At 64.8% G+C, this 26,157-nt stretch overlaps 1 protein-coding gene across 2 annotated transcripts in view; it reads right to left on the minus strand.

The window, feature by feature from the left end:
- Positions 1-5,690: 5,690 nt before the first annotated feature.
- Positions 5,691-26,157, minus strand: part of INTS1 (integrator complex subunit 1) — a 34,227-nt gene continuing 13,760 nt past the window's right edge. For both annotated transcript variants that reach the window (XM_055115655.1, XM_055115656.1), the window contains exons 17-48: positions 25,202-25,293; positions 24,955-25,015; positions 22,969-23,166; positions 22,529-22,658; positions 22,131-22,310; positions 21,837-21,986; positions 20,519-20,698; positions 20,327-20,431; positions 19,238-19,405; positions 19,029-19,140; positions 17,833-17,994; positions 16,771-16,917; positions 16,264-16,362; positions 15,679-15,803; positions 14,795-15,049; positions 14,082-14,241; positions 13,722-13,862; positions 13,111-13,294; positions 12,908-13,031; positions 12,150-12,274; positions 11,926-12,013; positions 11,606-11,832; positions 11,325-11,448; positions 10,084-10,217; positions 9,534-9,726; positions 8,932-9,059; positions 8,446-8,558; positions 7,677-7,790; positions 6,986-7,056; positions 6,547-6,638; positions 6,260-6,369; positions 5,691-6,107 (exon numbers count right to left, since the gene is read on the minus strand). In XM_055115655.1, coding sequence (XP_054971630.1) covers positions 5,992-6,107; positions 6,260-6,369; positions 6,547-6,638; positions 6,986-7,056; positions 7,677-7,790; positions 8,446-8,558; positions 8,932-9,059; positions 9,534-9,726; positions 10,084-10,217; positions 11,325-11,448; positions 11,606-11,832; positions 11,926-12,013; positions 12,150-12,274; positions 12,908-13,031; positions 13,111-13,294; positions 13,722-13,862; positions 14,082-14,241; positions 14,795-15,049; positions 15,679-15,803; positions 16,264-16,362; positions 16,771-16,917; positions 17,833-17,994; positions 19,029-19,140; positions 19,238-19,405; positions 20,327-20,431; positions 20,519-20,698; positions 21,837-21,986; positions 22,131-22,310; positions 22,529-22,658; positions 22,969-23,166; positions 24,955-25,015; positions 25,202-25,293 — 4,408 coding nt within the window. In that variant the 3' untranslated portion in view covers positions 5,691-5,991. The remainder of the gene's footprint in view (positions 6,108-6,259; positions 6,370-6,546; positions 6,639-6,985; positions 7,057-7,676; positions 7,791-8,445; positions 8,559-8,931; positions 9,060-9,533; positions 9,727-10,083; positions 10,218-11,324; positions 11,449-11,605; positions 11,833-11,925; positions 12,014-12,149; positions 12,275-12,907; positions 13,032-13,110; positions 13,295-13,721; positions 13,863-14,081; positions 14,242-14,794; positions 15,050-15,678; positions 15,804-16,263; positions 16,363-16,770; positions 16,918-17,832; positions 17,995-19,028; positions 19,141-19,237; positions 19,406-20,326; positions 20,432-20,518; positions 20,699-21,836; positions 21,987-22,130; positions 22,311-22,528; positions 22,659-22,968; positions 23,167-24,954; positions 25,016-25,201; positions 25,294-26,157) is intronic.

A 26,157-nucleotide genomic window follows, 5' to 3' on the forward strand; every position in this document is an offset into this window, starting at 1 on the left:
CATTTATCATTTATAACGGGTTACAAAAACATTATAAAACATTTACTGCACATTTATAGATCATTTTCGACTACCACCAAAATGTGTTATAAATACATTATTAATCCTCTCCACGCCATTTATAGGAATCCCTTGTAACGGGGCCCAGACCCACCCCGCCCTCCCCCCACCCCACCTTCGAGGAGCACAGAGCTTGCAAGGGGGCTGACAGGTGTCGCTGGATGGCGGGACCGGGGCAGAGAAGCCAGCCTGCCTCTGATTGCTGTGTGTCCTTGGCCAGATCATGGCACCTCTCTGTTCAGAGGAGAAAGAGAACAGCGCAGATGCCTGGCCCTCAGCACCTACTGTGTATCACACAGGTTGTTCACTGCCCCCAAGTCTCAGGCAGTTTTTTGTTTTTTATTTTTTTGAGACGGAGTCTCACTCTGTCGCTGAGGCTGGAGTGCAGTGGCGTGATCTTGGCTCATCGCAACCTCTGCCTCCCGGGTTTCAAAGGATTCTCCTGCCTCAGCCTCCCAAGTAGCTGGGATTACAGGCATGCACCACCACACCCAGCTGATTTTTGTATTTTTAGTAGAGACGGGGTTTCACTATGTTGGCCAGGCTGGTCTCAAACTCCTGACCTCAGGTGATCAACCCGCCTCGGTCTCCCAAAGTGCTGGGATTACAGGTGTGAGCCACCGCACCCAGCCTTGTTTTTATTTTCTGAGATGAAGTCTTGCTCTTTCACCCAGGCTGAAGTGCAGTGGCGCTATCTCAGTGATCTCGGCTCACTGCAGCCTCCGCCTCTAGGGTTCAAGCGATTCTCCCACCTCAGCATCCGAGTAGCTGGGATTACAGGCGCGCACCACCATGCCCAGTGCATTTTTAGGAGAGACGGGGTTTTGCCATGTTGGCCAGGCTGGTCTTGAACTCCTGACTTCAGCTGATCTGCCCACCTCGGCCTCCCAAAGTGCTGGGATTACAGGCATGAGTCACCACACCCGGCCTCAGGCATTACCTTGATACCCACTTCACAGGTGAGGAATCAAGCTCAGAAAAGGGCAGCGATTTGTCCAAGGCCAGTGGGGAGCAGGCGTTAGAACCGTGGGGTCGGTCCTGCCTCGTGTCACCCACCTGCCCAGGCCTGCAGCCACAGGCTATGGCCCCCGCTGACAGGACTCTGGATGGGGCCCCCGGGGTCCTGGCTGGAATGCTGACTGGGGATGAAGGAGGCCTAAAGGGTGTTTGGGATCCAGCAGCCCCTCCACCGTATCCCAGCTCTGGAGGCCCCCGGGCCCTGTGTCCCCAAGGACTCTGTGTTCCCCGGAGCCGGTGCGCCAGCAATAGCCTGGTGTGCAGAGCACTGTGGTCAGCACCGCCCTCACCAGGCCCCTGCGTTTTCCATCTTAGGGAGGGCGCATGGCTGCCTCCCGGCTCCCTCCCCTCCCAGGGCCTGTCTCCCTACTACGGGATGAGTGCCCAAGGAGCCCTCTGTGTGCCAGGCCTGTCCCCTGTGCCCCCCAAGGCTTGCAGGCTCCTACAGGCCTGGCTTCACAGCAGGAGGACACCAGTGGGAAAAGAGGGCTGTGGGCGCCGGCCCCTTCCCTCCACCTGCCCTGCTGGTGGTCAGCCAGAGCCCTGTGCCCCGCTACAAGTGGATGGGCCCAACTCCTCCCCACCGCTCAAGACCCAGCCCGCCATGCCACCTTCCCTCAACAGCCCTTCCTAACTTCCACAGAGACAGTGCCCACCACACCCTGGCAGAGGCCTACTGGGGTCCAACCCTGAGTCCCCCGTGAGCCCAGCAGGGCCCGCCATGGGGTGTCCTTTTGGGCCTGGCCCAGTGAGGGGGTTTGGAAAGAACTAGGACGTCCACTTCTGCCTGCTCATGCTCAGCTTCCTACAGGCCACCTCCCAGGACAGAGGGGCTGCTGTCCCCAGAGGAGGCTTCAGCCATACCCTCCTCTTCAGAAGCACCTGGAATGACCCCAACTGCTGGCTGGGCCTGGGCCTAATTGGGTCAGGGGTCTGGGTTGCTCTGAGGAAGGGAGCTGGGGGAGGCCCAGGCCCCCCAAGCAGCTCCTGCCCTGCACCCTACCTGCCACATGACCTCGGGCCACTGTCTGGGCTTCCCAGGGTGAATGGGGGAGACACCTCATGGGGAGACCTGCACTCCTGCTGCCGAGGGCGCTCAGGCCCCAGGTGCCCACACACAGCCTGTGGCTGCCACCGTCTGGCCTGTTTGAAGGTCAGGGTCCATCCCCAGCCAGAGCTGAAAATGAAACCCAGAAGCACTTGTTTTGAGACTGAAGCAGCAGGTGAGCTTGTCACTATGGCATCCCCCGGCCCCGCCCCGTCCCCGCCTGGAGAAGGCAGCCTGGGACTGCTGGGAACCACTGGGAGGGGCTGGGACCCTGCCTGGCCTGGCTCAGACATACTCCTGGGCCTCCCTCCACTCCTGAAAGTAAGGGAACTGTGGAGTCTGGGCTGGACCCTCTGAGTCCTGGGCTCTAGTTCTAGTGGTCACCCTGGGCGAGGGGCTCACAGCCACACAGGAAGGTGCTGATCCCAGATCCTCCACTGTTCCAGAACAGACGGCCCGGGACCTGCCAGCAGCCACCCAGTGGCACAAGGGTCCTGCTGGGTGCCCCACACGGCTGGTTCCCAGGGTCCCTGGGCCCAGTGGCCGTGGTGAGGAACTTGGGGAGCTGAAGGGAGGGAGAGGCCAGGCGTGGATCGTGGCCTGACCCAGGGCTCCCTGGTCCATCTCGCAGCCCCCTGTCCACCCTGGGGTCGGCACCATCATTCCAACACCCACACTTCTGCTCACACCGGCCCCTGCCAGGTGCCCGCTGCAGGCACAGATTCCAGTCTACCCATTTCTCTGTCCAGGCGCAGTCAAGTTTCCCTCTCAGGCGTCTTCCCCATCTTTCCCAGCACAGATCGCAGAGGCCTCTCACCTCTGGGACACAGAACCTGGGGTCCACCCCGGCAGCCAAGGCCAGACATGCCCCCTGGGGCTCCCCTTATGGTGGGGACAGGCCTGGGACACCCTCTAGAGGTTATGGAAGCCCTTGGCCAGGTAGAGGCTAAGTTTGCCCCACGGGTGCCACAATTGTCAGCCCTAAGGCCCTGGGCCAGGCAGAGACTGTTTGCCCCACGGGTGTCATAATTGTGAGCCACCAAGGCCCCGGGCCCTGGGGTCATCACCCTAGGGTCATCACCCTGGGGTGGGTGGGTGGGGTCTCAGGCACGCCTGGCACATCCTGGCCCCAACTGGCACACACACCAGAGCTGATACCCCTCACCTGAGCCCTTGCCACCCGCCAGGCCAGCTACTTCCCCCGGATGCCTCTGCTTAGCTTAACCTCTGCTGCCTCCTGGGCGGGAATGAACACAGGCCCAGGCAGCAAGAGGCCCAGAGGGTCCCAGGCCCCAGGATCAGGGCCCTGCCCTCAGCACCCTCCCCATCCTCCTTCCCCATGCCTGGTCCACGACCCCAGCCAACGTCCTGGGGCTCTACCTGTCACAGGCTGCTCTGAGCCAGATACACGCACCCCTGTGAAAGGCCCAGGCTTGCACCCAGCTGGGACACACAGACTGGCCTCCAGGCCTGGCAGCAGTGTCCTTCCCTTTCCCTGTCCTCAACCCAGGCACTGGATTCTGTGCCCACAGAGCTCGGACCTCCCTCCCTCCCTGATCAGACCCTGAGGCGGGCAGGCCTCGGCTGGAAGGACCCCCGCCCCACAGCCTGGCTGGAGTGATGTCAGGAGAGCAGAGGACCAGAGGCTGGCGAGGCTGCAGCAGGCTCCGGACTGTGGGGTGTGGAAAGCCAGCCTGGAGGAGGTTCCCCGGGAGCCCACAGAGGGTGTAACGTCGGGTAAGGGTGGCTCCTGGCTGGAGGGGACGCGGCGACACAGCTGGGGTGCTGCACCTGGGGAGAAGGGTCGGGATCCCGAAGGTGTGGACTGGCAAAGGCCCCACATCCAGGCCCGGGAGAGGCAGCCTGGCCCTCAGGAGGCTGGGGTTTGGGTGTGGGGCATACAGCAGGCACTGGGGCCGGAGGGCTTGGTGGGCCCGTGCTCACTCGGTCTCAGATGAGATCAGGTCATGTCCCCGCCAAGCCCTAGCACGCGTCTGTCCTCTAAGACTCGGATGGACACGGGCCCTGACGTTGATCCCTGAGCCGGCACAGCCTGCACACACCCACCCCCTATGAGGATGCCTCCCTGCATCCACACCCCACCCCCGGGGGCTGGGGAGGCATCCACATCCCTGCCCTGCATCTGCTGAGCCTCCAGGGCCCTTTCCCACTGCACAAACCTTGGGCCCTGCTTCCACTCAGCCCAGCCCCACCCTGGGGCAGCCCATGGCTCCAGGGCCCCAGGGCTCAAATCTCGGCCCTGCCCCTTATCCGCACAGAGGTAGGAGAGCCAACAGCAGAGCAGGAAGGGCCTCACCCCACACCCAGGCCTGTGCTAGGCGCTCCTCACTGCTGTCCCTGTCCCTAACCCTAACACACATTCAGACCCAGGGCAGAGGTGCCGGCACCAGGGGCCTGAAGGCAAGGCACTAAGGGCAAGGGTGGGGGAGGGCGGCCGCGCACAGCTGGGATGGAGGCCGCTCGGCGGCCCATGGGCCTCCAAGTCACTCCCAGAGCAGCCTCCCAGTCCCCCGGAGCCACAGGAGCCAGCTGTGGACAGGCACGTCTGGTGACAGACCCGGCACTGGCTCACCCCACCCGGGACCTGGTCCCCGGACCCGTGCAGCCTGGAAGAATCCGAGGGTGGGCAGGCGGGTGCAGGAGTGCCCAGGGGCCCGGGCAGGTGGTGCAGGTGTGCAGGCCAGGGGCTGGGCTGGGAGGCTGTGGGCCTGGAGCGCAGCTGCCCCCTTGCTGGGTGCTGTCGCGGGGCGTCCCCCAAGGCCACAGCATCACCAGAACCTTGAGGCCTCGCGCCACCTGGGCTTGCAGGAGGGCCTGGGTCGGCTTCTCAGCCACAGCGGCCTGGGTGGAGGGCAGCCGGGGCCTGGCTGACCTGGGAGCACTCATGGGGAACCGGGAGAGCACGGGTCCCATCTGTGCGCTGGAAAGACCCCGGTGCAGCGAGGACAGAGAGGTGGGTGGCTCTAACCCCAACCTGGCTGGGAGGGAGGAGAGTGCACTGCGGGCCAGCAAACGGCCCCACGCCAAGCTCCGCCCCGCATGCACTAGGACCCTCCCCTGGGAGCGGGTGCCGGCAAAGGCAGGACGAGCAGCACCGCCGGCTACTTGGACTGTTCTGGAATGGGACCCCAACTCAGCTCCCACAGGGAGATGCCCACAGTTGAGGCTCTCAGGGCCTTGTTGATCCTTTTAGTGCAGGAGAGAGAGACCAGTCAGCTGGGCCAGTCCCCCACACAGCCTGACAAGGCTGGACTCACTCAACAGAGGCCGACCCTGTGGGCAGAGGACTCGAGGCCAGGCAGGGCCCAGGGCCGGCACTCGACAGGGAGATCATGACGCGGGGTGGGGGCGGCCAAGCGGGCAGCATCCCCCGACCCTCAACACCTGCGGGAACTGCTGGCCCAAGGGAGAGCCCAGCCTGGCCCTGGTCTCCACCACCCAGGACCCTGCTCAACTCCCTGCACTGTGGGGCTGGGAAGCCAAGGCCAGGGTCCTCGAGGCTCTCACTGGCCAGAAGGCGACACGGGACACCAGAGAGTACACAGACAGTTCAGGTCGTTTCATTCAAAACCAGCCCAGGCCATGCCCGGTGGGATCCGCCGCTCTGCGGCAGGGCTGTGGCCCAGAAGGTGAATGAGGGCTTGGTGGACGGCCCCTGATGCCGGCGGCCGGCCCGGAGCCACCCCAGGGCTCGGAGTATTGCTCCTGGGCCTGCCTGGCCTCAGGGCTCGGCGCCCTCACCTACTCGGACAGACCAGCAACGCCCACGCTTCCTGGGCTTTGCCTCAAGGATCCCCGGGGACGGGACGGGCCGGGGCTTGGGAGGGGGGTCGGCTGCCACAGGCTCACATCACGGCCTCCATATGCAGGATCCTCAGGGCCTCGGAGATCTGCGCGCTGGGGTCCATCTGGCCGTACATGCCCACCAGGAAGGCCCGGTGCAGCAGCACAGCCGCGTGCTCTGTGGGGGAGACGGGGCCCTGCACGTCACGCTGGCCACAACATCCTGGCCGCAGTGACCAGACCTCGGGACTCCCAAGAGCCAGCCCTCGGGGGACGCGCCTCCGGCCTCCCCGAGGGCTGCCAGGGCCCCGGGCGGGGGCCAGTCCTCACCTTGGCACAGGAGAGCGTACTCGGGCAGGTTCCGGAGGGCCGTCTGCACCACCTCAAAGTCCTGGCTGCCCAGGCAGTACATGAACGTGGGCAGGAAAGCGGCTGCAATGCTGAAAGACCCACGCACTTCAGTGGGAACCTCCGCCCTGTGCCCACGCCAGACCCCCACCCGACAGGGCGAGCTGAGCCACCTGGAAGCCTGGTCTGGCCACCAGGCGGGTCAAGCGGTGGCCTGGGTTAGCAGGGCCCAGCGGTGGCGGCGGGACAGAGGCCGGCGGTGGCCTCACCTGGGGCTGTTCTGCATGGAGCGCAGGGCCAGGCTGAAGGCGAGGTTGCGGCAACACTCCTCGGCCGAGCTCATCAGCCGCTGCAGGTTGGTCTGACCGGGGGGAAAGGTGGGAGGTGTGTGACCAGGGGGTCCAGCCCCCATCAAGGCCCCTTCACCTCTTGGTCTCGTGATGGTTGGCGGCAACGGCAGGGACCCTAGTCCCCTATCCAGAAGGCAGGACGCACGTGCCACTGGCCGGTCCCAGCCCGGGGCTGAAGGCGGGCCTGCTCTGGCGGCGGCTTGACTGTGAACACCCGGGCTGGGGCCCCCACCCAAAGCCCAGCCTCAGAGGACTCCCTGGGGCTCAGCGCGGGCACGCCATGTTGGGGTGGTGGCCCTGCTGGGGTTCCCCAAGGGAGTGCCTCCTCCCAGCTCTCCCTCAGCCCCATCCAGCTCACCGAGAAGAAGCTCAGGATCTCGGGTCTCCGCCGGGACATCTCGTCTATGTCACTCAGAACCTCCAGCAGATCTGACACAGAGAGAGGACCAGGCCAGAGCTGAAGGGCCCAGGCAGACCTCTGCCCACCCCACCCCAGCCACCCAGAGGGGGCAAGGCCCCGAGCACCACAGGACAGAAAGCACTGGAAAGCATGAGCCCAGTGACGCCCCGGGCAGTCACCTGCCCCCAAGCTCCACAAATGCCCGGCCCTGCCCCTACTAGTGGCCTCCAAGGAGAGGGGTTGACCCCTCACGGCAGCCCCATATCCAGGGTGCTCTTAGCACCAAGTGTCCCCACGGCCCGACTCCATCCGGGCCGCCCAGCCTTGGCTGTCCTCTGACGGCGGCCACCGGTCCTGCCCACCCGCTGGTCCTGCCCACCCGCCTGCTGTACCCCCACCACCTTAGGGGGCTCCCCTGCTTTTTGCTGTACCTGAAGCAGAGCAGCCACCTCCAGCTCCCCTGGGCCCCTGAGTTTCTAAGGCCCTCTCTGGGGGTGCTCCCCACTGTGAGGAACAGCCCACCCACCCACAGCCCAGCGTGGGCCAGACTCACGCCAAAGTCAGTGCCCAGATGGCTGCTGGCTGCTGCCCGCAGCCCCATGGGACCCAGGGCGCTGACCTGGCGTGGGTGAAGCAGGGCCTGACTCACCCTCCACCGTTTGGCCCCGGGAAAGCCGCTTCATGTAGGGGGCCATCTCGGCCGCGGTCAGAGGGGTGAACAGGGAGACGCTGACCAGGGGCAAGGAGCCGGCTGAGCTCTCCTCTGGAAGACAGTGGCAGTGCTGCAGGAGGGCGGGAGCGGCAGGACGTGCCACACAGAGGCACCAGGACCTGCCCTCCCGAGAGCACAGCGGCCACTGCCCAGGCTCCCAAGTTGCCCACACACAGCAGCGCTCCACAAATGGGGTGGAGCCAGGAGCCAGGAGCTGCCTTTGGATCCGGCGCATGCACCTCTGCGAGTCTCTCCCTGCTGGGTTTCTTGCAATGTGGGCCAGGACCCACTGGGCACAAGACAGGATGGCCCCTTGGGACCCGGGCCTGGCACTCTTCCGGCGGCACAGGAGAGACGTGCTGCGGTGCCGTGTCACCTCAGGCAGGGAAAAACCAAGGACAAGCCTTGCCCAGTAGGACCAGGGGAGGATTCCTGGGGAGGGACACCTCGGACAAGTGCTGGTGGATGGTGGATGTGCCAGGGGCGGGGCGATGTGCCGGGGGGCAGGTGTGCTGATGCTCTGTCAGGCACCAGTCAGTGCTTCGTCCCCTTGAGGTGGGCCAAGGGGAGCCAGCAAGGTCCTAGGCTCACACAGCCCCCATCGGGACGCCTCGGACAGCCCAGGGCTGGCTGTGCAGCTGGGAAAACCAGGCCCTGTAGGACTGTTCCGCAGCTGCTTCCAGCAGCCCCTGGCAGCCCCACTCACCCTCGCCCTCTTCGTCCAGGCCTCGGTCGGTCCTGTCGTCCCTGCTGGGCAGGCTGAGTCCTGCAAGGAGGGATTTCAGCATCACCAGGTCACTGTTGTCGAAGGACAGGTCACTGGGGAGAGAAGATGCTTTCACCTGGGAGGAAGACGCTGGCAGGCGGAAGGCTGGGTCAGGGGTCAAACTAGGGTGGCGTGGGAGCGCGTGGACACAGGCATGCAGGAGAGGCCAGGACGCTCCGGGGGAGGGCCGGGCGGGGAAGCCACATGTGCGTGGAACGGGACAGAGAGCTGCAGGGGTGGGTTCAGACGGCTTCGGCACAGGGTGGGGCGGCCTCTGCGCCCTGGGATGAGCACCACGCTCAGCAGCCCTCCCCGGCCTCAGGAGCAGCATATCTGACACGACACGGCCTTCCCAGGAACACCCTCCAGACCCCGCTGGACCCTCGCCGGAGGCCCGAGGCTTCCCTGCAGCCCGTGGGCACTCACTGGAGCGGGTCGGCGTGCTTCTGCAGGAAGGAGATGGCTGCTGGGGCGTTGTAGGTAATGTACTTATGGATGAACTGCACAAACTTGTTGATGAAGGCAGCCAGATGGCGGGAGGACTTCCTGTAATTCTGCAAAGCAAAAGCGGCACCCTCAAGCTGCTCTGCCCCACAGGGCCAAAACACAGCCTGTGCTCCCATCTGCTCCCAGAGCCTCAGGGCATGGACCCCACAGCCAACGAGCCCCCTCTGCCAACCACTGGGGCGTCACAGGCCCAAGGGTGGCCGGCATGGCCTGGCAGGGTGTGGACATGGCTGTCTGGGGCATGTGCCCAGATGGATGAGGGACTCGAGGTAGCACAAGCGACACGCAGAGAACAGCACGGAGGGTCTGGGCTGGGCTTCTGAAGGACGTGGGCCCCCCAGGCACATGAGGGGCAGCAGCCAGGGGCTTCCCAGGGTGGGAGCTGGTCCCCAGGGCAGGTGGTCTGGCCTGGGCCCTGGCTGCAGAGGTCCTCCCAGTCCCTCCGCGGGTGAGTGAGGCAGGCCTGGGCCAGGGCGGAGGGAGTGGAAGGGAGCGCGAGGGCGGGCGGCGGGAGCACACACCAGCAGCAGGCGGATGAAGGACAGAAGGCAGTCCCACAGCGCCCCCTGGTGCTCGCTGCGGAACACGTGTGGCTGCAGCAGCTCCAGCAGGCCCAGCACGTGCAGGAAGCAGCTCAGGTGGTTCTGCTGCCGGAACTCCTGGAAGTTGAGGTGGGTGCGGCCGTGCAGGAGCGCCGCGATCATGGGCAGGTGCCTGCGGGCGCGGTGAGGGCCCAGTCAGCCCCGGCCGGCAGGCTCACCTGGCACACGTCCCCAGGAAGGCCCCACTGCCTGCCCCGGGAGCCAGACCCCGCGCTGCCCCCCAACACCACCCCCCTGCCCTAGGAGGTGGGGATGAGATCGCGCCTCTCTGAGGCCCACCCAGCTCCTCCCACCTGAGGCCCAGCTCAGGCCTCTGACTTCCCTCGGTCAACCTCAGCCCATGGGAACATGCTTTTTTTTGTTGTTTTTTGTTTGAAACGGAGTTTCGCTCTTGTTGCCCAGGCTGGAGAGCCGCAGACCCCCCTGGTTAAACCAGCGTCTGGCGAGGGCAGGGCTTCTGGGACAGCACCTGAGCAGCAGCAGCGGGTGCGCCACCGCCAGCTTCCGGCAGGCCATGCTGGCATCCGCCCCTCGGTTCTCCAACGCCCGGGAGTCGCTGGTGTCCGCAAGGAGCGTGATGAAGCGGTGGATGAGTCCGTCCAGCTGCAGGGAGGGGCGCTCTGAGGCTGGGGCCGCTGGCTCCCCTCACTTGCCCACCCACACTCAGCCTGGCCGCCAGCTGTGGCCGCGATCCACCGCGTGGCACGCCATGAGCAGAGGAACTGGCTCCTTACGGCTTCCATGAGCACCTCGGGAGGGCACGCAGGCCACAGCCAGCCTCTGGGAAAACCCCACACACAGAATAAAAGCAAAGCTCCACACCAAATGATACAATGAGCGGGAAACAAGCCAAAACTACACATCGGCCAGGCAGGCGCGGTGGCTCACGCCTGTCATCCCAGCACTCTGAGGCCATGGCAGGAAGATCACCAGAGCCCAGGAGTTCAAGACTAGCCTGGGCAATGAGACCCCTCTCTATTTTCAAAAATACAAAAAGAGTAACTGGGTGTGGTGGCACGTGCCTGTGATCCCAGCTACTCGGGAGGCTGAGGTGGGAGGCTCACTTGAGCACAGGGGGTTGAGGCTGCAGTAAGCTATGATGGTACCGCTGCACTCCAGCCTTGGCAACAGACACCCTGCCTCAAAAACCCTCCACGAAACTGCACATCAAGTGTGATTTCAACGAATAAAATGACATATAAGTGAAAAAAACCACAAGCAGAAATGATTAGAAAAAGTCAGCTGCCCTCTGTGGTACCAGCAGAAGACAGGCTGCAGGTTCCGGCCTGTGGTGGGGAAGCGGGTACGGGAGGCCCAGCTCTCCCCACCAGGGTCACTGGAGAGGAGCAGACGCAGCCGTTCACCAAGACCCGGGCAAGAGTCCCCAGCAGCTGTCACTGCCCCAAACTGAACGTGACCCCACGTCCACCAGCAGGTGAACAGATAAACCAACGGCCGATCCACACAATGGCAGGCCACCCAGTGCCCACAACACCACGACTCTCCGGACTGTGCGAGCAGAGCACCCACAGGCTCCCTCGGTGTAAAACTCAACGCAGACAAACCCACAGGGCCACAGGGCGGCGCGGACCGGGAAGGGGCAAGAGGGGTAGCCGGCGATGGCCATGCACACTGTGGCCTCCGCCCTCCCTCCCTGCCCGGCCAGGGCACCTGGGACGGCGGCGGGGAGCGGCAGAGTTGTGCCCTCACCTTGCAGACGCTGCTGCTGGCAGCCCCTTCGCTGTGCAGTAGGACCTCAGGCACGGGCACCCGCAGCTCCGGCCGCTGTAGGTAGAGCTGCAGGAGAAGGTCTCGGCAGCGCCTGCCCAGAACACTGGAAGAGGTGGAGCAGGGCTCACCAGGCGGATGGGGCCCCAGTGACAGGGGTGGGTGGACGGGACCAGGCGTGATGGGAACCCACTCAGGGCTGGACCTCGACCCCCTCCATGGCTCACTCCCAGGCAGCATCTGGGGCCGGGGGGCCTGAGCACCTGTCTCCCCACTGCTGGATGCAGCCTGACAGGTGCTCCGTCACCTTCCTGACACTCTCATCGTCCCCACGGCAGCAGCTGAGCAGCAGGGGCAGCCGGGCCTGGATGAGGCTGCAGGCAGCCGTGTCCCCATCCTGGCTCCGTGTCTCCGCCTCGGCCAGGATCAGCTCCACCAGGCTGATGAGCTCCGGGCCCTGGACCCGCAGCACCAGCTCCTCCCGCCGCTTCTGTAACGGGTGCCTGCATCAGCCCCGGAGCACCACCCCCTCTCCCGGATGGGCCATCCCCTCTCCCGGATGGGCCACCCTCCCAAGACCTGCCTGCGGGGTGCGCTGGTCCCGGCCCTGCCAGATGCGAGGAACGTGGATGCAGGCCCAGAGGAAGTCCAGAGAGGCAGAGGGGTCGAACCTGTGGGGAGGCAAAGGTTCCAGAGCACGAGGTATCTCGTCTCAGCATGGGAGATACCAGTCAGAGCCGGCGCTGGGAGATTTCTGGTGAAGGCCAGTATGCGCGCAGCCCAGGTTGGGGACAGGGAGGCGCCCACCTCTGCTCCCGGCTCTTGCCCAGCAGGACTCGGATGCACTGGTGCAGCGTGGGCCAGCTGGACTGATGCGTGAAGAGGGTCAGGAGGTAGGGACGGAACGAGGGCACCTGGGCCTGACCTTTGCCCTGGGGAGGGAGGAAGAAGCCCGGATGGCCTCACCTGGGCCAATGGCAGGCTCTGCTGAGGTCAGCTGACAGCTTCCCCAATGAGCCACTCAGAGAGCCGAGGCTTGGGGTGCTGCCGGTGACACCGGCCCCGTCATGTGGTGCTGGAGGGCCGCTCCTGGTGGCTGCGCTGCATCTCCCCGCCTCTTCCCACGGGAGCCATGCCGCAGAGCGGAGGTGCCCGGGGCTCCATGCAGCCTCTCTGGTGAGGCCATCCCTCCCTGGAGGTTGTGGGGAGCCCAGCACCTGCCCTCCCTTCTCCTGGCCACAGCCCCATTCCCTTTGGGAAGATGGAGGCCCCTACATGATCTACAGGGTTTGGCAGGGCCGACCCCACCCCATCCACCCACCCCATCCCCACATCTGGCTGGTCACAGTGCTGGTCCACAGGTGACTGTGACCCTGGCCTGGGTTCTGCTAGGGCCATTGGGGGACCTACCCTTCCTCTGGGTTGCTACATGGACACATGGCCTGAGAGCAGGGGGGGTGCCGGGGCCCCTGCAAGGCTCGCCCAGGCCAAGGCTGCTGCACTTCAGGTGAGGAAGAGCCTTTACCCTGGGGTGGGTCCCCGTGCTGAAGCTGGGTGCCACTCACCTTCCTCCGGGAGAAGAGCAGCCTGAGCTGCAGGTCGGGGCAGCTGCTGACCACCTCGGGGTCCAGCATCTCCAGCCAGTCCACTAGGAGGCCTGACGAGGGCCCCAGCCGCACAGCCTCCAGGCTGCAGGGAGAAGGTGGCTCAGCGAAGGGCTGGTGCCACCCGCCTGCCCACCCTGGCCGTGTGCAGCACCCCAGCTCACCTGCCGCCATCCGCACCCGGCTTCCCCCCCGCCAGGGGCTCCTCCTCCTGCAGCAGCAGGGAGCTCACCACCACAACGGGCTTACAGGCTGGAAACGGGGAGGCAGCATCCGCAGTGGCAGAGAAGAGTGCAGTCAGCAGCTCCTCCAGGTGGGGGGACCTCACCTCGATCAGCCCCCGGAGGACTGCGCAAGGGACAAAGAGACATGTGGGTCACTCCCAGGTCGGATGGGGGCCGCTGAGTGGGTGTGGGCTAGCCAGGGTGGGGTGTGGGGTGAGCACGTGTGGGACACAAGAGCAGAGCCCAGCTGGGGCCAGAGTGCGGCCGGGGCCGGAGAGGAGAGTGCGGCCGGGGCCGGACAGGAGAGTGCGGCCGGGGCTGGGGCTCACTTTGCTGGGTGCAGCAGTGATCGGGGGCCCCCCAAGAAGGAAGCTCCAACTCATTCTCAAGAGGCCCCGCCCTGAGCCATCTGGGAGGGGACCTCTGTGGGCACTTTCCGGGGACAGTGCTGAGCAGACACTGTCCGTCCCCCACTGGGCAGCAAGAAGGAGCCTCAGGTTTGGGTCTTCCCAGGGCCCCCGTGGCCCAAGAGGACGGTGCCAGGAAGGTACCTTTGCTGATCAGCTCCGGTTCCACGCTGCACTGCTCCCCAGACCTCAGGGTGGCGATGACGGCACGGACGGTGGAGCTGACCACCTCCAGGTCCTGACGGAAGGCCAGGGCCTCGGCCAGGCGCAGGAGCCCCCCTCGCACTGTGGGAGGTCTGTGTGAGTGCCCTGTGGCTCCAGCCCTCACCCCATCGGTGTACCCCATCCAGGGAGGCCCCACGGTGGAAGGGCTCCCCTGGGCCCACGCGGGTACCCACCCCCCAAGCCACTGTCCAGGCCTCGGGGTGCCAGGCAGCTTGGCCACTCTGGGTGAGCCCCCGTCCAGTGCCCCCCAGCCGTCTGCCAGCCCGGCACGGTCCTCACCATCGCTGAGCCTGCGCCCGGCTGAGGCCTGGCTGGCAAGCATCCTGAGCTGTGCCCGCAGGGGCCCGCCCTCCACGCCAGGGCTATCCAGCCACTGCAGCATCTGCAGGAGCACCTTCAGGAAGAGCGAGGAGAAGCCGGTGTCCTGTGGCACACAGCGCTGCGGGGACAAAGTAGCACGTGGCTACCCTGGCAGAGGACACACGGGGACCCGGCACCCGAGGCCCAGAGCAGGGCCCATGAGGCTGCTGAGACCTGCCGCGACCGGCACTTGGAGCCTGGGCCAACCTCATCCCGCCTCCTGTCTGAAACGGTGCCTCCCCTGCACGGGCCCAGACGACCTCACAGAGACCCTTTCAAAACCCCCCAGCTGGTGAGGGCTCCCACGCGGTTCAAAGGAAAAAATAAACACAGACACACAAGTAAAACACAGTCCTAGGTACCAGCAGATAGGGAAAGCAAGGCAGGAGCGCCGAGCCTGGGTGGTGCGAACAGGCGGACGCCGCACCGCCCCCACCTCCCGTCCCGGGGGAATGTTCACTGGAAAAAGGGGACCCTGCCGCCGCTCCCTGGGGCACTGTCCTTTCTCACTTAGAAACTGAGACCCAAGACCCACAGAGGAGCAGTCACAGGACACCCAGGCCGTCCTGCGGGAGGCAGAGCCCTCACTGCCCTCCTCCCTCCTCCCCCTCAAGAGGCCCATGCCCGGGTACCTGGTACTGGCAGAGCTGGCGCAGCAGCGGGCAGGCCAGGAAGTGGCTGCGGTGCATGGACATCACCAGGGCACCGCCGTGTGGGGAGCTGAGCAGGGTGGCGAGGGCCTGCAGGACACGCACCGTGATGCCCGGCACCTCGGGGCTGCCCTGGATGACGCGGGCCAGCTCCTGGCCCAGGGCCTGCTGCAGGGCGAGGGCCACGGGGCGGGGACTGGAGCTCTGCCACCGAGGGTCCGGGCTGAGCGGGAAAATCTGGAACGGGGAAGGCCAGTGTCAGGAGGAAGCCGAGGAGGAGGAGGAGCGCAGCGGAGAGGCTAAGCGCCCGGTGCAGCTCCGTGCCAGAACCGCGTCCCATCATGTCCCTGTTCATTCGTAGCCCCCACCTTGTGGCCTGAGGGGCCCAGGGCCCTTGAGACCTGTGATGGGAAGCGGTGAGGGACCCCAACACCCAGGAGCTGCCCCAGAGAACAAAGGCGTCCAGAGCCTGCCCAGGGACCACCAGGCTCTCCATCAGGAGGTGGTGAGGCCTGCAGGATCCCTGGCTCCAACAGCCAGACCTCAGGCGAGACCTGCAACCTCAGCTTCTGCACACATCAAACCGGGTGCCCCGCGCAGAGGGGTGTGCAAGGATGGCAGGGAGGATGCAGGGCGACCCCCTTCCCCATTGTTGGCCCAGCCTCCATCTGAGAGCATGGGGGTGTTACGTGAAAGCAGCGTGCCAGGGTCAGGTGGTCACGTGTGTAAAGGCCACTGTGTGTGTGCAGCGTGCCAGGGTCAGGCGGTCACACGTGTAAAGGCCGCTGTGCGTGCGAGGCGGCAGGGGAGGCTGCACACAGGAAGAGGGGCTGCAGGTGGAGACCCACATGCAGCAGCATCGCTACCTGGAGGAACATGCCAGCCAGGTCGTCCTCAGGGCCCAGCACCCGGAGCTGGGTCCCCACCCGAATCCGGCCCTGGCCTATGGGCTGCTCTGGGCTGCTCTTTGGTTTGGGTGCCTCTGTGCTGTCTGCAGAGACAGGAAACTGTCAGTGGCTGGACACTTTCTGACCTGCTTCCAGCGGTGGGAACTGTACAAGCCATGGCGAGTCCTGCCCGGGGACTGTCACCCAGGAGGACGAGCTCAGACCTGGGCGCTGTGCTCCCCAAGGACCCCAGGTCTCGCTCAGGTCCGCAGGGATCTCAAGACTCTGAACAGGAACCTGCATGCTGGCCAGAGGCAAACGCTGCCCAAAGACAGGCTGAGAGTTTCTGTGGGGGCCCCTCTCAGGTGGCATCAGCAAGTGTGCACTGCCCTGTGTGGCTGTGCAGGCCCCGTCCCCCTCCCCAGGCTGGGTCTCTGTGCTGGCCCCACCCCTCCCCAGGCTGGGTCTCTGTGTTGGCCCCACCCCTGCCCAGGCTGGATCTGTGTGCTGGCCCCACCCCTCCCCAGGCTGGGTCTCTGTGCTGGCCCCACCCCTCCCCAGTACCTCGGCGGGGCGGCAGGGAGGCTGTGAGCAAGGAGTGGAAAGTCTGGCCTCCGGAGGCGCCTCGCTCATGCTGGACCTCCACCAGGTGGGCCATGTAATCTGCAAACCGTAGCAGGGTCACACCTGGGCGCGGCCAGGGGCCAGGGAGCAGGTCCTTCCCTCTCCACAGAAACCAGAGTTGGAGATGCCCCCACGGTCACCAGCACTTCCCAAGGACTTCAGAAGCTGGGTGAGCTCAGTCAGCACTGAGGCCCCAACAGCTCCCTCCAAGCTCAAAACACGGCCCTAGGGGGTGCCTGGCCCCAGGGTTGGGGCAGGCCCAGGCCTCGGGTCCCTCCTGACTGTGCCAGCCTCACCAACCCACAGCTCTAAGCCTGCCCTCGAGTGCCACCCACACCCACCCGACCTCGGATCACCCACCCGCTCGCACCCAGGCCCCAAAAGCCTGGCCGGGCTGGGGCTCGGTCAGCGTGTGTGAACCCACTCCGCAGGTCCCTGGCATCTTACTCTTGTCCATGATGTTCTGCTCCAGAGTCTGGGGGTCGTGGGCCACTGCCTGGTCCAGGAACTGGAGGAGTTTGCTCATGCTGGACACGGGGATGCCAAACGACTGCACAAACAGCAGCAGCTGCTGCGGCTCCAGGTCCTGCAGGGCTGAGGGTGCACGCGCTCCGTAACGCCACCCGAAACCCGGGCAATGCGCACTCGGGACCCCACCCGAGACCTGGGGCTGCCTGTGCGCAGTGACCCCATCCACCTGAGACCCTGGGCCACGTGGGCTCGGTGACCCCACCCAAGACCTGGGGCAGTGCACACTTGGCAGCCCCACCTGAGACCTAGGGCCGCACAAGGGGGCAGCGTGTCGGGACCACCTTGCACCCTGGATGGCAGCTGTGTGGGCCCCATCCCCAGGGGTGGGTGGGCGCTCCAGAGGGCCTCTGGTGGCACGGCGCAGTACACTTCCCAAGCTGCACGCAGGCTGCTGTGACTATCTCCTCTCAGTGCTCAGGGCGCTCTTGCCCCGAAGCCATCGGTGGCTTCCGGGGGCACACAACAGCCTAGACCCCTTGGCAGTCATGGGTTTCCAGAGCCAGCCCCACTCACTCACCAAGCTGCCCCCCATGTCTCCTCACTGTGAGCAGGCACCAGCCCTACTGACCTACGTGGGCCCAGGCCCCTTGCTCAGTCCTTGCTGGGGTCCCCAGCTGCAGCTCCAACCCCCAAATCCTTCAGGGACCCACCCAGAGGCCCCACCACTTCCCCTCCTCCTCTCCAACCCCAGGAGAGGGTTTCTCTTTTTTCCATCCAGGACCTGTTTCTCACTCTAGACCCCTGAGCCTGACAGTAAGACCCTCTCGGATGGGGCCAGCACAGGCTGCCCTAGGTCTCCTCCCAGGGTCCAGCACAGCCTGCTGTGGCCAGGACATATGGTCTGCAGGATCCCCTGAGGCTACCCGGCCAGTCTTCTCCTCTGCCACAGCCGGAGGCTGCCCAGGCCCACAAGGAGCAGGCAAGGGGCCCGGGACCCCTGAGTCAGCAGCCCCCACCCGAGCCCAGCCTGGGCCGTACCGGCGTCCACCAGGCGGAGCACCTCAGAACGGATCATGCGCAGCTTCAGCCAGTCAGGAAGCAGCAGCGCCTCCTCCGACGTGTCTACCAGGAAGGCGGTGGGCAATGGCTTCTCCTCCGGAAACCAGATGTCCAGCAGCGCCTGGAACTCGCTGTCGTCAGCTTCAGGAAGGACAACGGGTGAGCCGCCTTCAGACCCGCCGGAGCCCAGCCCCAAGCACCGCTGGTGCCAAGGCTAGAGGCACCTCCTCTCCCGAGGGGGAAACTGAGACTTGGGAGGAGCACAGGGCTCCCATGCTAGGTGAGCACTTGCTATGTGCGGACGCTTTGCATAGGTGCACGCATTTGATCCTCACAGATGCCGCAGGAAGGCAAGCAGCATCACTGCCATTTTGTTGTGGCCAAGGGGACGTGTGCGTGTCCCTGTCCAGCCCCTGCCCTCGGGGCTTTGCTTGGCTGAACCAGGTCCCATCCAGCTCTCTGGTTCCACAAAGCCACTGGGAAACCCCACAGGCCCAGGCCCACACAGGGCCAGCTTCCCTGGCTGCCCTTCCCAGGGGCAACGCCTGTGACTGCATCTGCCTCCCAACAGGGGTCACCACCCACCCACGTCCACCCGAACCCCAGCATGAGGGTTCCGCCCCCTTCCCCCACTGACAGACACAACGGGGTGAACGCGGGAGCAGTTCCTGGTGTCAGCCAGGAGTAAAGGGGAAGGCTGCGGCCGCAGAGGGCACAGCTGGGTAGGCGCCGGGTTCCAGACACTGCGCTGGCCAGAGCGTCCTCAGGGTCACTCGCCTGGGCCCCGGGGAGAGGACCCACTTGCCTGGCAGCCTCATGTCGCACCTCCACACGGTGAAATCCCGAGTTTGCCGCCTCCCAGGCACCGCAGGCCTGCACGGTTAGGCTGGGGCAGTGAGGACTCTGACCCCAGGCTGTACCAGGCCCTCCAGCTCAGGGCTCTACAGGCTGGGAGGTCCCACCACGTGGGGATCTCCCACACGTCCACCAAGTGCTCAGAGACACGCGGGAGGGACTGCAGCCTCCTCTTTAGGAGAGAAGCCAGGACACAGGGTGGAAGGGCTGGGGGGCTTCCCGCCCAGAAGCAAGGCAAGGACGCGGAAGCCGCTGGGTGTGGTCAGGGCCGTGGCCCGCCTGGCACGAAGCTGCCCCTCCCGGGGCCTGTGGCGGCTCACCTCGCGGCGGGCCCAGCGTCAGCAGGATCACCATGGCATGGACCACGAGGATGTGCATGGTGGCTGTCTCCCCACTGCTCCAGCGTAGGAAGACCTGGTCCTGAGACTCCGACTGTGGGAAAGGAGGTGGAGTCGGGCCGTAAGGTTCAGGGACCCTGAGCCAGCGCCGAGGGTACCCAGCCGGCACCGAGCGTGCCGTGCGCCCTCACCCAGCTGTAGACCTCCTCGCCCTCCTTGCTCTGCCGCATGCGCCTCACGTAGTGTGAGAAGATGGACAGCAGAGCGCTCAGCACGGCGTCCGACGCAGCACTCGGGGAGAGCTTCGAGAAGAGGTGGGACATGATGGTGGAGCGCTCCACGACCAGCCGGGCCACGTCCTGGTGTGTGGACAGGGGGGCGTCAGAGGCTCCGAGACAGCTCTGCTCTCCAGCCAGCTGGGGCGGCCTCGTCGCAGGCACGCTGTCACTGGGATCTTAATAAGCAGGGCCTGCGGCACCGCAGACCCTCACTCAGCCGCAGGCCGCCAGGGGAGGCGACCAGAGCTGGGTCAGACTCTCCAGAGGGGAGGGAGGACACGACTCTCACAGCCAGGGACAATGACCAGGCCCTGAAAGCGGACGCTGCTGCCCTCTGCCCGGCGGCCACCATCTGTTCACCTATCGCTCATTCCCTGAGGACTCGGGCCACCAACTTTCACTAGGTCACAGCGCACGTTGTGGACAAGAGAACCGTGGTGCAAAGTGAGAAGAAGCCCAGCACAGAAGGACAGCACCCAGGAGAGAAGATGGGAGTGAGCGCCACACATGTGAGCCCGAGATGCTGAGGACAGCGGGCAGGTGCCCAGCGACCTGGGCCCACAGCCCAAACCCTCCTGGCGTCGGGGAGAGGGCTTGTTCCACCCTGCTGTGAACAAGGCACCCTCATCCCCGTGGCTTCGCATCCTCAGGGTCTGGGGAGAAAGGCTCCAGGGAGTGAGTGGTGACTAAGGAACGGACACAGGTGGCCACGGGATCATAGAGGCCCCAGCACAGCAGCCGTGATGGCCCTCCCACCCTCAATGCCTCCCTGCCACCCAAGAAGCCGCCCGCCCAGGGCACTGCACCCCTGGCCCCTTACCCTCCCCAGGGCAGGGTCTCTGTGCTGACCCCGTCCCCTCCCCAGGGCCACACTGCTGGCTGGCCCCGTCCCCTCCCCAGGGCCACACTGCCGGCTGGCCCCGTCCCCTCCCCAGCTCCACACTGCTGGCTGGCCCCATCCCCTCCCCAGGGCCACACTGCTGGCTGACCCTGCTGCCTCACCAGGGCCAGGTCGCTGTGCTGGGCCTGCTCCTCCACAGGCGTGTGCTGGGACAAGTAGATCAGGTAGGCGCTGATGGTCTGGGGATCAGTCTCCATGTGGATTGCCTGGAGGGGAGGGTGGTCTGAGCGGCAACAGGGCAGGGCTGTGGCCCTCTCATCCTTCCCTGCCGCGGCCCCGGTCAGCGCCCTCACCTGCTGCAGGGCCAGGGCTGTGGTGCTCCTGACGCTGTCGAACAGAGGCAGGCGGGGCAGGTCCCGCAGCAGCCACTGATAGCCCTGCAGCACATCTGTGTCCCCCGCATCCTCCTCCATGGGGGGCTCCTTCTCCTCCCCGTCCCGCAGGCTGCCCTCCGAAAGCACCAGCGACAAACCCTGTGGCAGACACGCATGAGCTGGGCCAGCTTTCGGCAGCGCAGGCAGGGTCTCGCCCTGGCATGGTGCCCTCAGAGCCCCGAGGAGAATGTGGCGCTTGCTTCCCACGGGAGAGGCCGCAGATATAAGGGAAAAACGAGACTGAGCTCTTTCTGTTAAATGCTTCTGTTCAAGTTCCTGAAGCCACTCTGGACCCTCCCGTCACCAGCAAGAAAGGAACACCGGGCAGGTGGCAGGGTCCACCTTCACGTTTCACTAGCGCGTCCTTCCTACGCAGGGAAGGAACTTAAAATACAGTTGGGGTGAACTGAACACTCATTTGATTTTTACTTTTCCTTTTTAAGACAGGGTCTCATTCTGTTGCCTAGGCTGGAGTGCAGTGGTGTGATCACAGCTCACTGCAGCCTCAAGTGATTCTCCCATCTCAGCCTCCCAAGTGGCTGGGACCACAGGTGCATGCTGCCATACCCAGCTCATTTTTCTCATCTTTTATTTTTTGTAGAGATGGGTATCATTATGTTGCCCAGGCTGGTCTCAAACTCCTGGGCTCAAGTGATCCTCCTGCCTCAGCTTCCCAAGTAGCTGGGAACAGAGGCACACACCACCACACCTGGCTAATTTTTTCAGTTTTTGTAGAGAGGGGATCTTCCTGTGTGGCCCAGGCTGGTCTCAAACTCCTGGACTCAAGTGATGCTCCCACCTCGGCCTCCCAAAGTGCTGGGATGACAAGAGCAAGCCACTGCGCCAGGCCTACTCATTTTACTTCTTTATTTTTCATTTATTTATTTATTTTTTTTGAGATGGAGTTTCACCCTTGTTGCCCAGGCTGGAGTACAATGGCACAATCTTGGCTCACCTCAACCTCCGCCTCCCAGGTACAAGCGAGTCTCCTGCCTCAGCCTCCAGAGTACCTGGGATTACAGGCCCCCTCCACCACGCCCAGCTAATTTTTTCTATTTTTAATAGAGACGGGGTTTCACCATGTTGGCCAGGCTGGTCTCCAACTCCTGACCTCAGGTAATCTGCCTGCCTTGGCCTCCCAAAGTGCTGGGATGACAGGCGTGAGCCACCGTGCCCGGTCCCCAGCCTACTCATTTTAAACATGAAGAGCGTGCGCAGAAAGACCCGCCCACCTCACCTTCATGGCCAGCACGCGGGAGGCCACCTGGGAGGAGCCGAGGCGCCGCAGGAAGTAGTCCAGCACCTCACACGTGGTCTGCTCATCAGCCTTCGGGCCCAGTAGCAGGTCCTGCAGGCGGCCCAGCAGCTGCCGCTGCTTCTGCTGCCTCTGCAGGGAGGAAGGGGCTCTCAGGGGTGCAGGTGACAGGCCAGGCGGGTAGGACGTGGGGTGCGCGGCTGGTGGGCTCAGGCATGGGTTGCCCTGACGGGTGCGGGGTGAGAGGCGGGGGGCTGAGGGGTGGGCGGCCCTGACCTGCCGCTTCTTGGCCTTCTGCTCCTTGCTCTCGCCCTCGTCCTCCTCCTCCCCGGAAGCAGCATCGTCCACAGCATCGTGCAGCAGGAACTCGCACAGACACTGCACGGGCAGCACGTCCAGGGAGCCCTCGCTGGACTGTACCAGGTCCGCCAGCCAGGGCATGGACTGCGAGGACGCCTGGGCAGGCGACAGTGGCGGCCGCTCAGCACCTTCCAGGCCCAACACCTGCCGCCAGCCCCCCGGGTGACCGCGGAGCCGGAAAGGGCGACACGCAGCAGCCAGCTCATGGGCCCCGCATCCAGGTGTGTCCTGCCCTCTTCTGGCCACCAAGGCCTCCAGAAGGTTCCAGGCCTCCCAAGACCACCATCTCTACCTCCTGGAGCCTCGGCACTCACCTGCCGCTGGATGATGTGCAGGAGGAAGTCAGGGTTTCGGCTGCGGCACAAGAGGTGCCCGAGGCGGAGGGACTGGTTGAGGCTTTTCACTTGATCCAGGATGTGAGGGGGAGGCCTCCGGGGGGGCCCCCTGAGGGTCACAGGGGACACGGTGCGTCAGCACGCCCTGAGCGGGTCACCCCCAGAACCCCTCCTCCTCCCATCCCTGCTTCGAGGGGCGGCCGACAGCCCGAGACGGGCAACCCGTCCTGACCTGGGATGTCCCCAAGGCCTGGCCCCACAGCAGTAAGCCAGGGACGTGGGGACGGGGCTCCACGGGCCTTTCAGGGTCTGCCGCAGTGCGGTCGGCTCCGCCTGCTCCTTCAGCCTCTGTCCCACCCACACCAACCACCCACAGGTCCCGACGGCAGGCGCGGGGCGGGGCTGTGCGGGCTGCGTACTGGGGGTCCAGGCTGGTGAGCTGCGACAGGAGGAGGCTGCTGCTCTCAGTGATGGTCTGCTTGGTGGACGCGGCCGCCAGGTGCCCCTCGAAGGCCAGGATCTCCTGCTTCTCCCGCTGGGCGGTCTGCAGCTCACGGTTCAGCATCTCCGTCCGGGTCTCCTCATCCGTCAGGGTGCACGGCGGGTAGGAGTAGTTGCTAGGGCCAGACGGGGGAGCTTGTCACCCTGCCCCCCATGAAGGGCTCACTCCCAGTGGGCCACGCTCAGGGTCAAGGAGGGTAAAACCCCTATGGCTGCTGCTGCTGCCTCTGCTGCACAGCAGTCAGGAGCACAGGGCGCCCGGTAGCATCTATGGGGCTGTCAGAGCCGAGAAGAGAAGCCGCAGCGCTGCCCAGAGGCGCGGTCCAGCCACTGCCTCGTCCTCCGCAGGCTGCACGCCTGCCCTCACCAGAGCCAAGGCCAGCGGTGTCAGAACCTGGCCTCCTCCCAGGCCACCTCCCCTTCCACGCCACCTACGCTGGGAGCACAGCCTAGTTTGACAGCCATGCAGGCTCCGCCCGCCCCATCCAGGGACAGACCTGCAGGGCAGGGACTCTCTTGCCTACAGAGGCACACGTGGCTTTGGCGTGTTCCAAAACCCAGCTCCCCATGGCTGCTCTAATCTGAGCTCTGTCCCCAGGGCCCCAAAGTCAGTCTGCTCCTTCAGAGGTGGGGGGAAGCAGCTATGCCTCCCACCTCAGGACACACACGCACCCACTCCCCACAACGCACAGGCAGACACACACCCAGTTCCCACAAAACCATGGGCAGACACATGCCCAGTCCTCACAGTGCAACAGCCCCACACGTACCCGATCCCAACGCCACACACACACACCTGGTCCCCACAATACCAGGGCCACACACACTCCCCGTCCCTATGATACCACAGCCTCGGGCGCCCCTTCACCTTGGCCACTGCCCTTGGTGTGGTGCCCTCACTGGTGAGATAGGATGCTGGCCCCAGAGCTCATCGGCCCTCGCCCTGTGTGGGCACCAATGCTGCCAGGCACAGCTGGTGGTGAGCCCTGGGCGTCTCCTAGGCAGGCTGTGCCGACTCTCGTCCCACCTGCACTGAACTGTCCTTGAGGCTCACCCACTGCTGATCCCACGCAGGGTCACACCTGGCCCACTGGCCAGTGTTAAAGCCCACCTGGCCCACTGGGCCTGGCTCTATCCTGTCTAACCCATCTCTGGCCGGATTCTCTTGCCACGTCCTCCAGCGTCACACCACCCCCAGCCCGCCCGGTCCCCACTCCTGTCGGCAGCATAAGCGTTGCCCAGGAGAGCTGGGGGTGCCTGCGGACCTCCCTGCTGGCCTCCGTGATGCCGCCTCAATCCACACCCCCTCTCCCGGCAAGGGAAAGAGAACAAAGTGCAGCAGGCTTAGATCCAGAAGCTCAGGTCCATGAGTCAACAGGAGATGCTAAGATGCTGATGCAGCACGACCCAGGAGACAGCAGGGAACACAGCCCCAGCGGAACAAGACCAGGCCCTGCTCCCCATCCCGGGCCGGCCGAGGGGACGTGCACACTCACTTCAGGCCCTGCTCCCCATCCCGGGCCCGCCAAGGGGACGTGCACACTCACTTCAGGCCCTGCTCCCCACCCCGGGCCGGCCGAGGGGACGTGCACACTCACTTCAGGCCCTGCTCCCCACCCCGGGCCGGCCGAGGGGACGTGCACACTCACTTCAGGCCCTGCTCCCCGCCCCGGGCCCGCCGAGGGGACGCGCGCACTCACTTCAGGCCCTGCTCCCCGCCCCGGGCCCGCTGAGGGGACGTGCGCACTCACTTCAGGCCCTGCTCCCCGCCCTGGGCCCGCTGAGGGGACGTGCACACTCACTTCAGGCCCTGCTCCCCACCCCGGGCCGGCCGAGGGGACGTGCACACTCACTTCAGGCCCTGCTCCCCGCCCCGGGCCCGCTGAGGGGACGTGCGCACTCACTTGGTCATCACCATCTCCATGAGCATCTTCAGGGTCGGGTATTCCTCCCACGCGGCCAGGCCTAGGGAATCGGAGGGTGTGGGGCTGGCCAGGCTCCCCTGGGCACCAGGCGTGTGACCCCCGCTTCTCCCAGCTCCTCCTCTCATCCCCAGCTGGGCTCATCCCAAGTCCCAACAGACAAACTGCTCCAAAGGAATAAGGACCCGCAGGGCCACGTGTGCGCATGGGACGGCCAGCAGAGGCTCACCGATGTTCTCTGGGTTGAATGCGGCGACGACCAGCAGGAGGGGCCAGGCCTTCCAGTAGAGGGTAGAGATGGCGAGGTTCGGAGGCTGGTACCTGGAAGGCAGGGGCGCCCCGACTCAGGCCCAGCGCACCAAGCTCAGCGCCAAGGATCGGCCGGGCCAGGTGGCAAAGCTGGGGCAGGGACGGTGCTGGCTCCCAGCTCCTCCCGGGACTGCCCTCCAGTGACACCTGTCCAAGCATGTGCGTCAGCCTGGCTCTGGGCTCCCTGTCCAGGCCCGACTCTGGCTCTGTCCTTACCTTTCTAAGTCTCTGTTTCCCATCTACAAAATGGGAGCGGTGGTGGATACATAATAAACGTTCATTAAGTGTCAATGATTTTTGTACTCTACCTGAGATAACAGACACCACCCCAGGAGCCACCGAGATGGAATTATTGTAACGATACAATTAAATCAAAGCACGGGCCCCTCAGGTGAGGAAACGGATCCTGGCTATGAGACAGATGTGAATCGAGGCACTGCCTGGAGCCACATGCGGAGGCTGCCGAGTGGGAAAGACCACACCAGAAAGCAGAGCGGGCAGCAGCTGCCGAAGGAGAGACGCAGGAGAACCTCGACCACAGCATCACAGAGCACGCGAGGCTCAAGTGCAGTGCGGGATTCCGAAGTGCGTCCGACCAAAACTCCAAAACGCTACTGAAAGGGTGTCAGCTCTGCATAAAGGGATGCCCCTGAAAGGGTGTCACCTCTGCATAAAGGGACACCCCTGAAAGGGTGTCGGCTCCGGATAAACGGGAACCCCTGAAAGGGTGTCGGCTCCGGATAAACGGACACCACTGAAAGGGTGTCAGCTCCGGATAAACGGGAACCCCTGAAAGGGTGTCGCCTCTGGATAAACGGGAACCCCTGAAAGGGTGTCGGCTCCGGATAAACGGACACCACTGAAAGGGTGTCAGCT

Source organism: Pan paniscus, chromosome 6 (assembly GCF_029289425.2).
Source record: "Pan paniscus chromosome 6, NHGRI_mPanPan1-v2.0_pri, whole genome shotgun sequence".
NCBI lineage: Eukaryota > Metazoa > Chordata > Mammalia > Primates > Hominidae > Pan > Pan paniscus.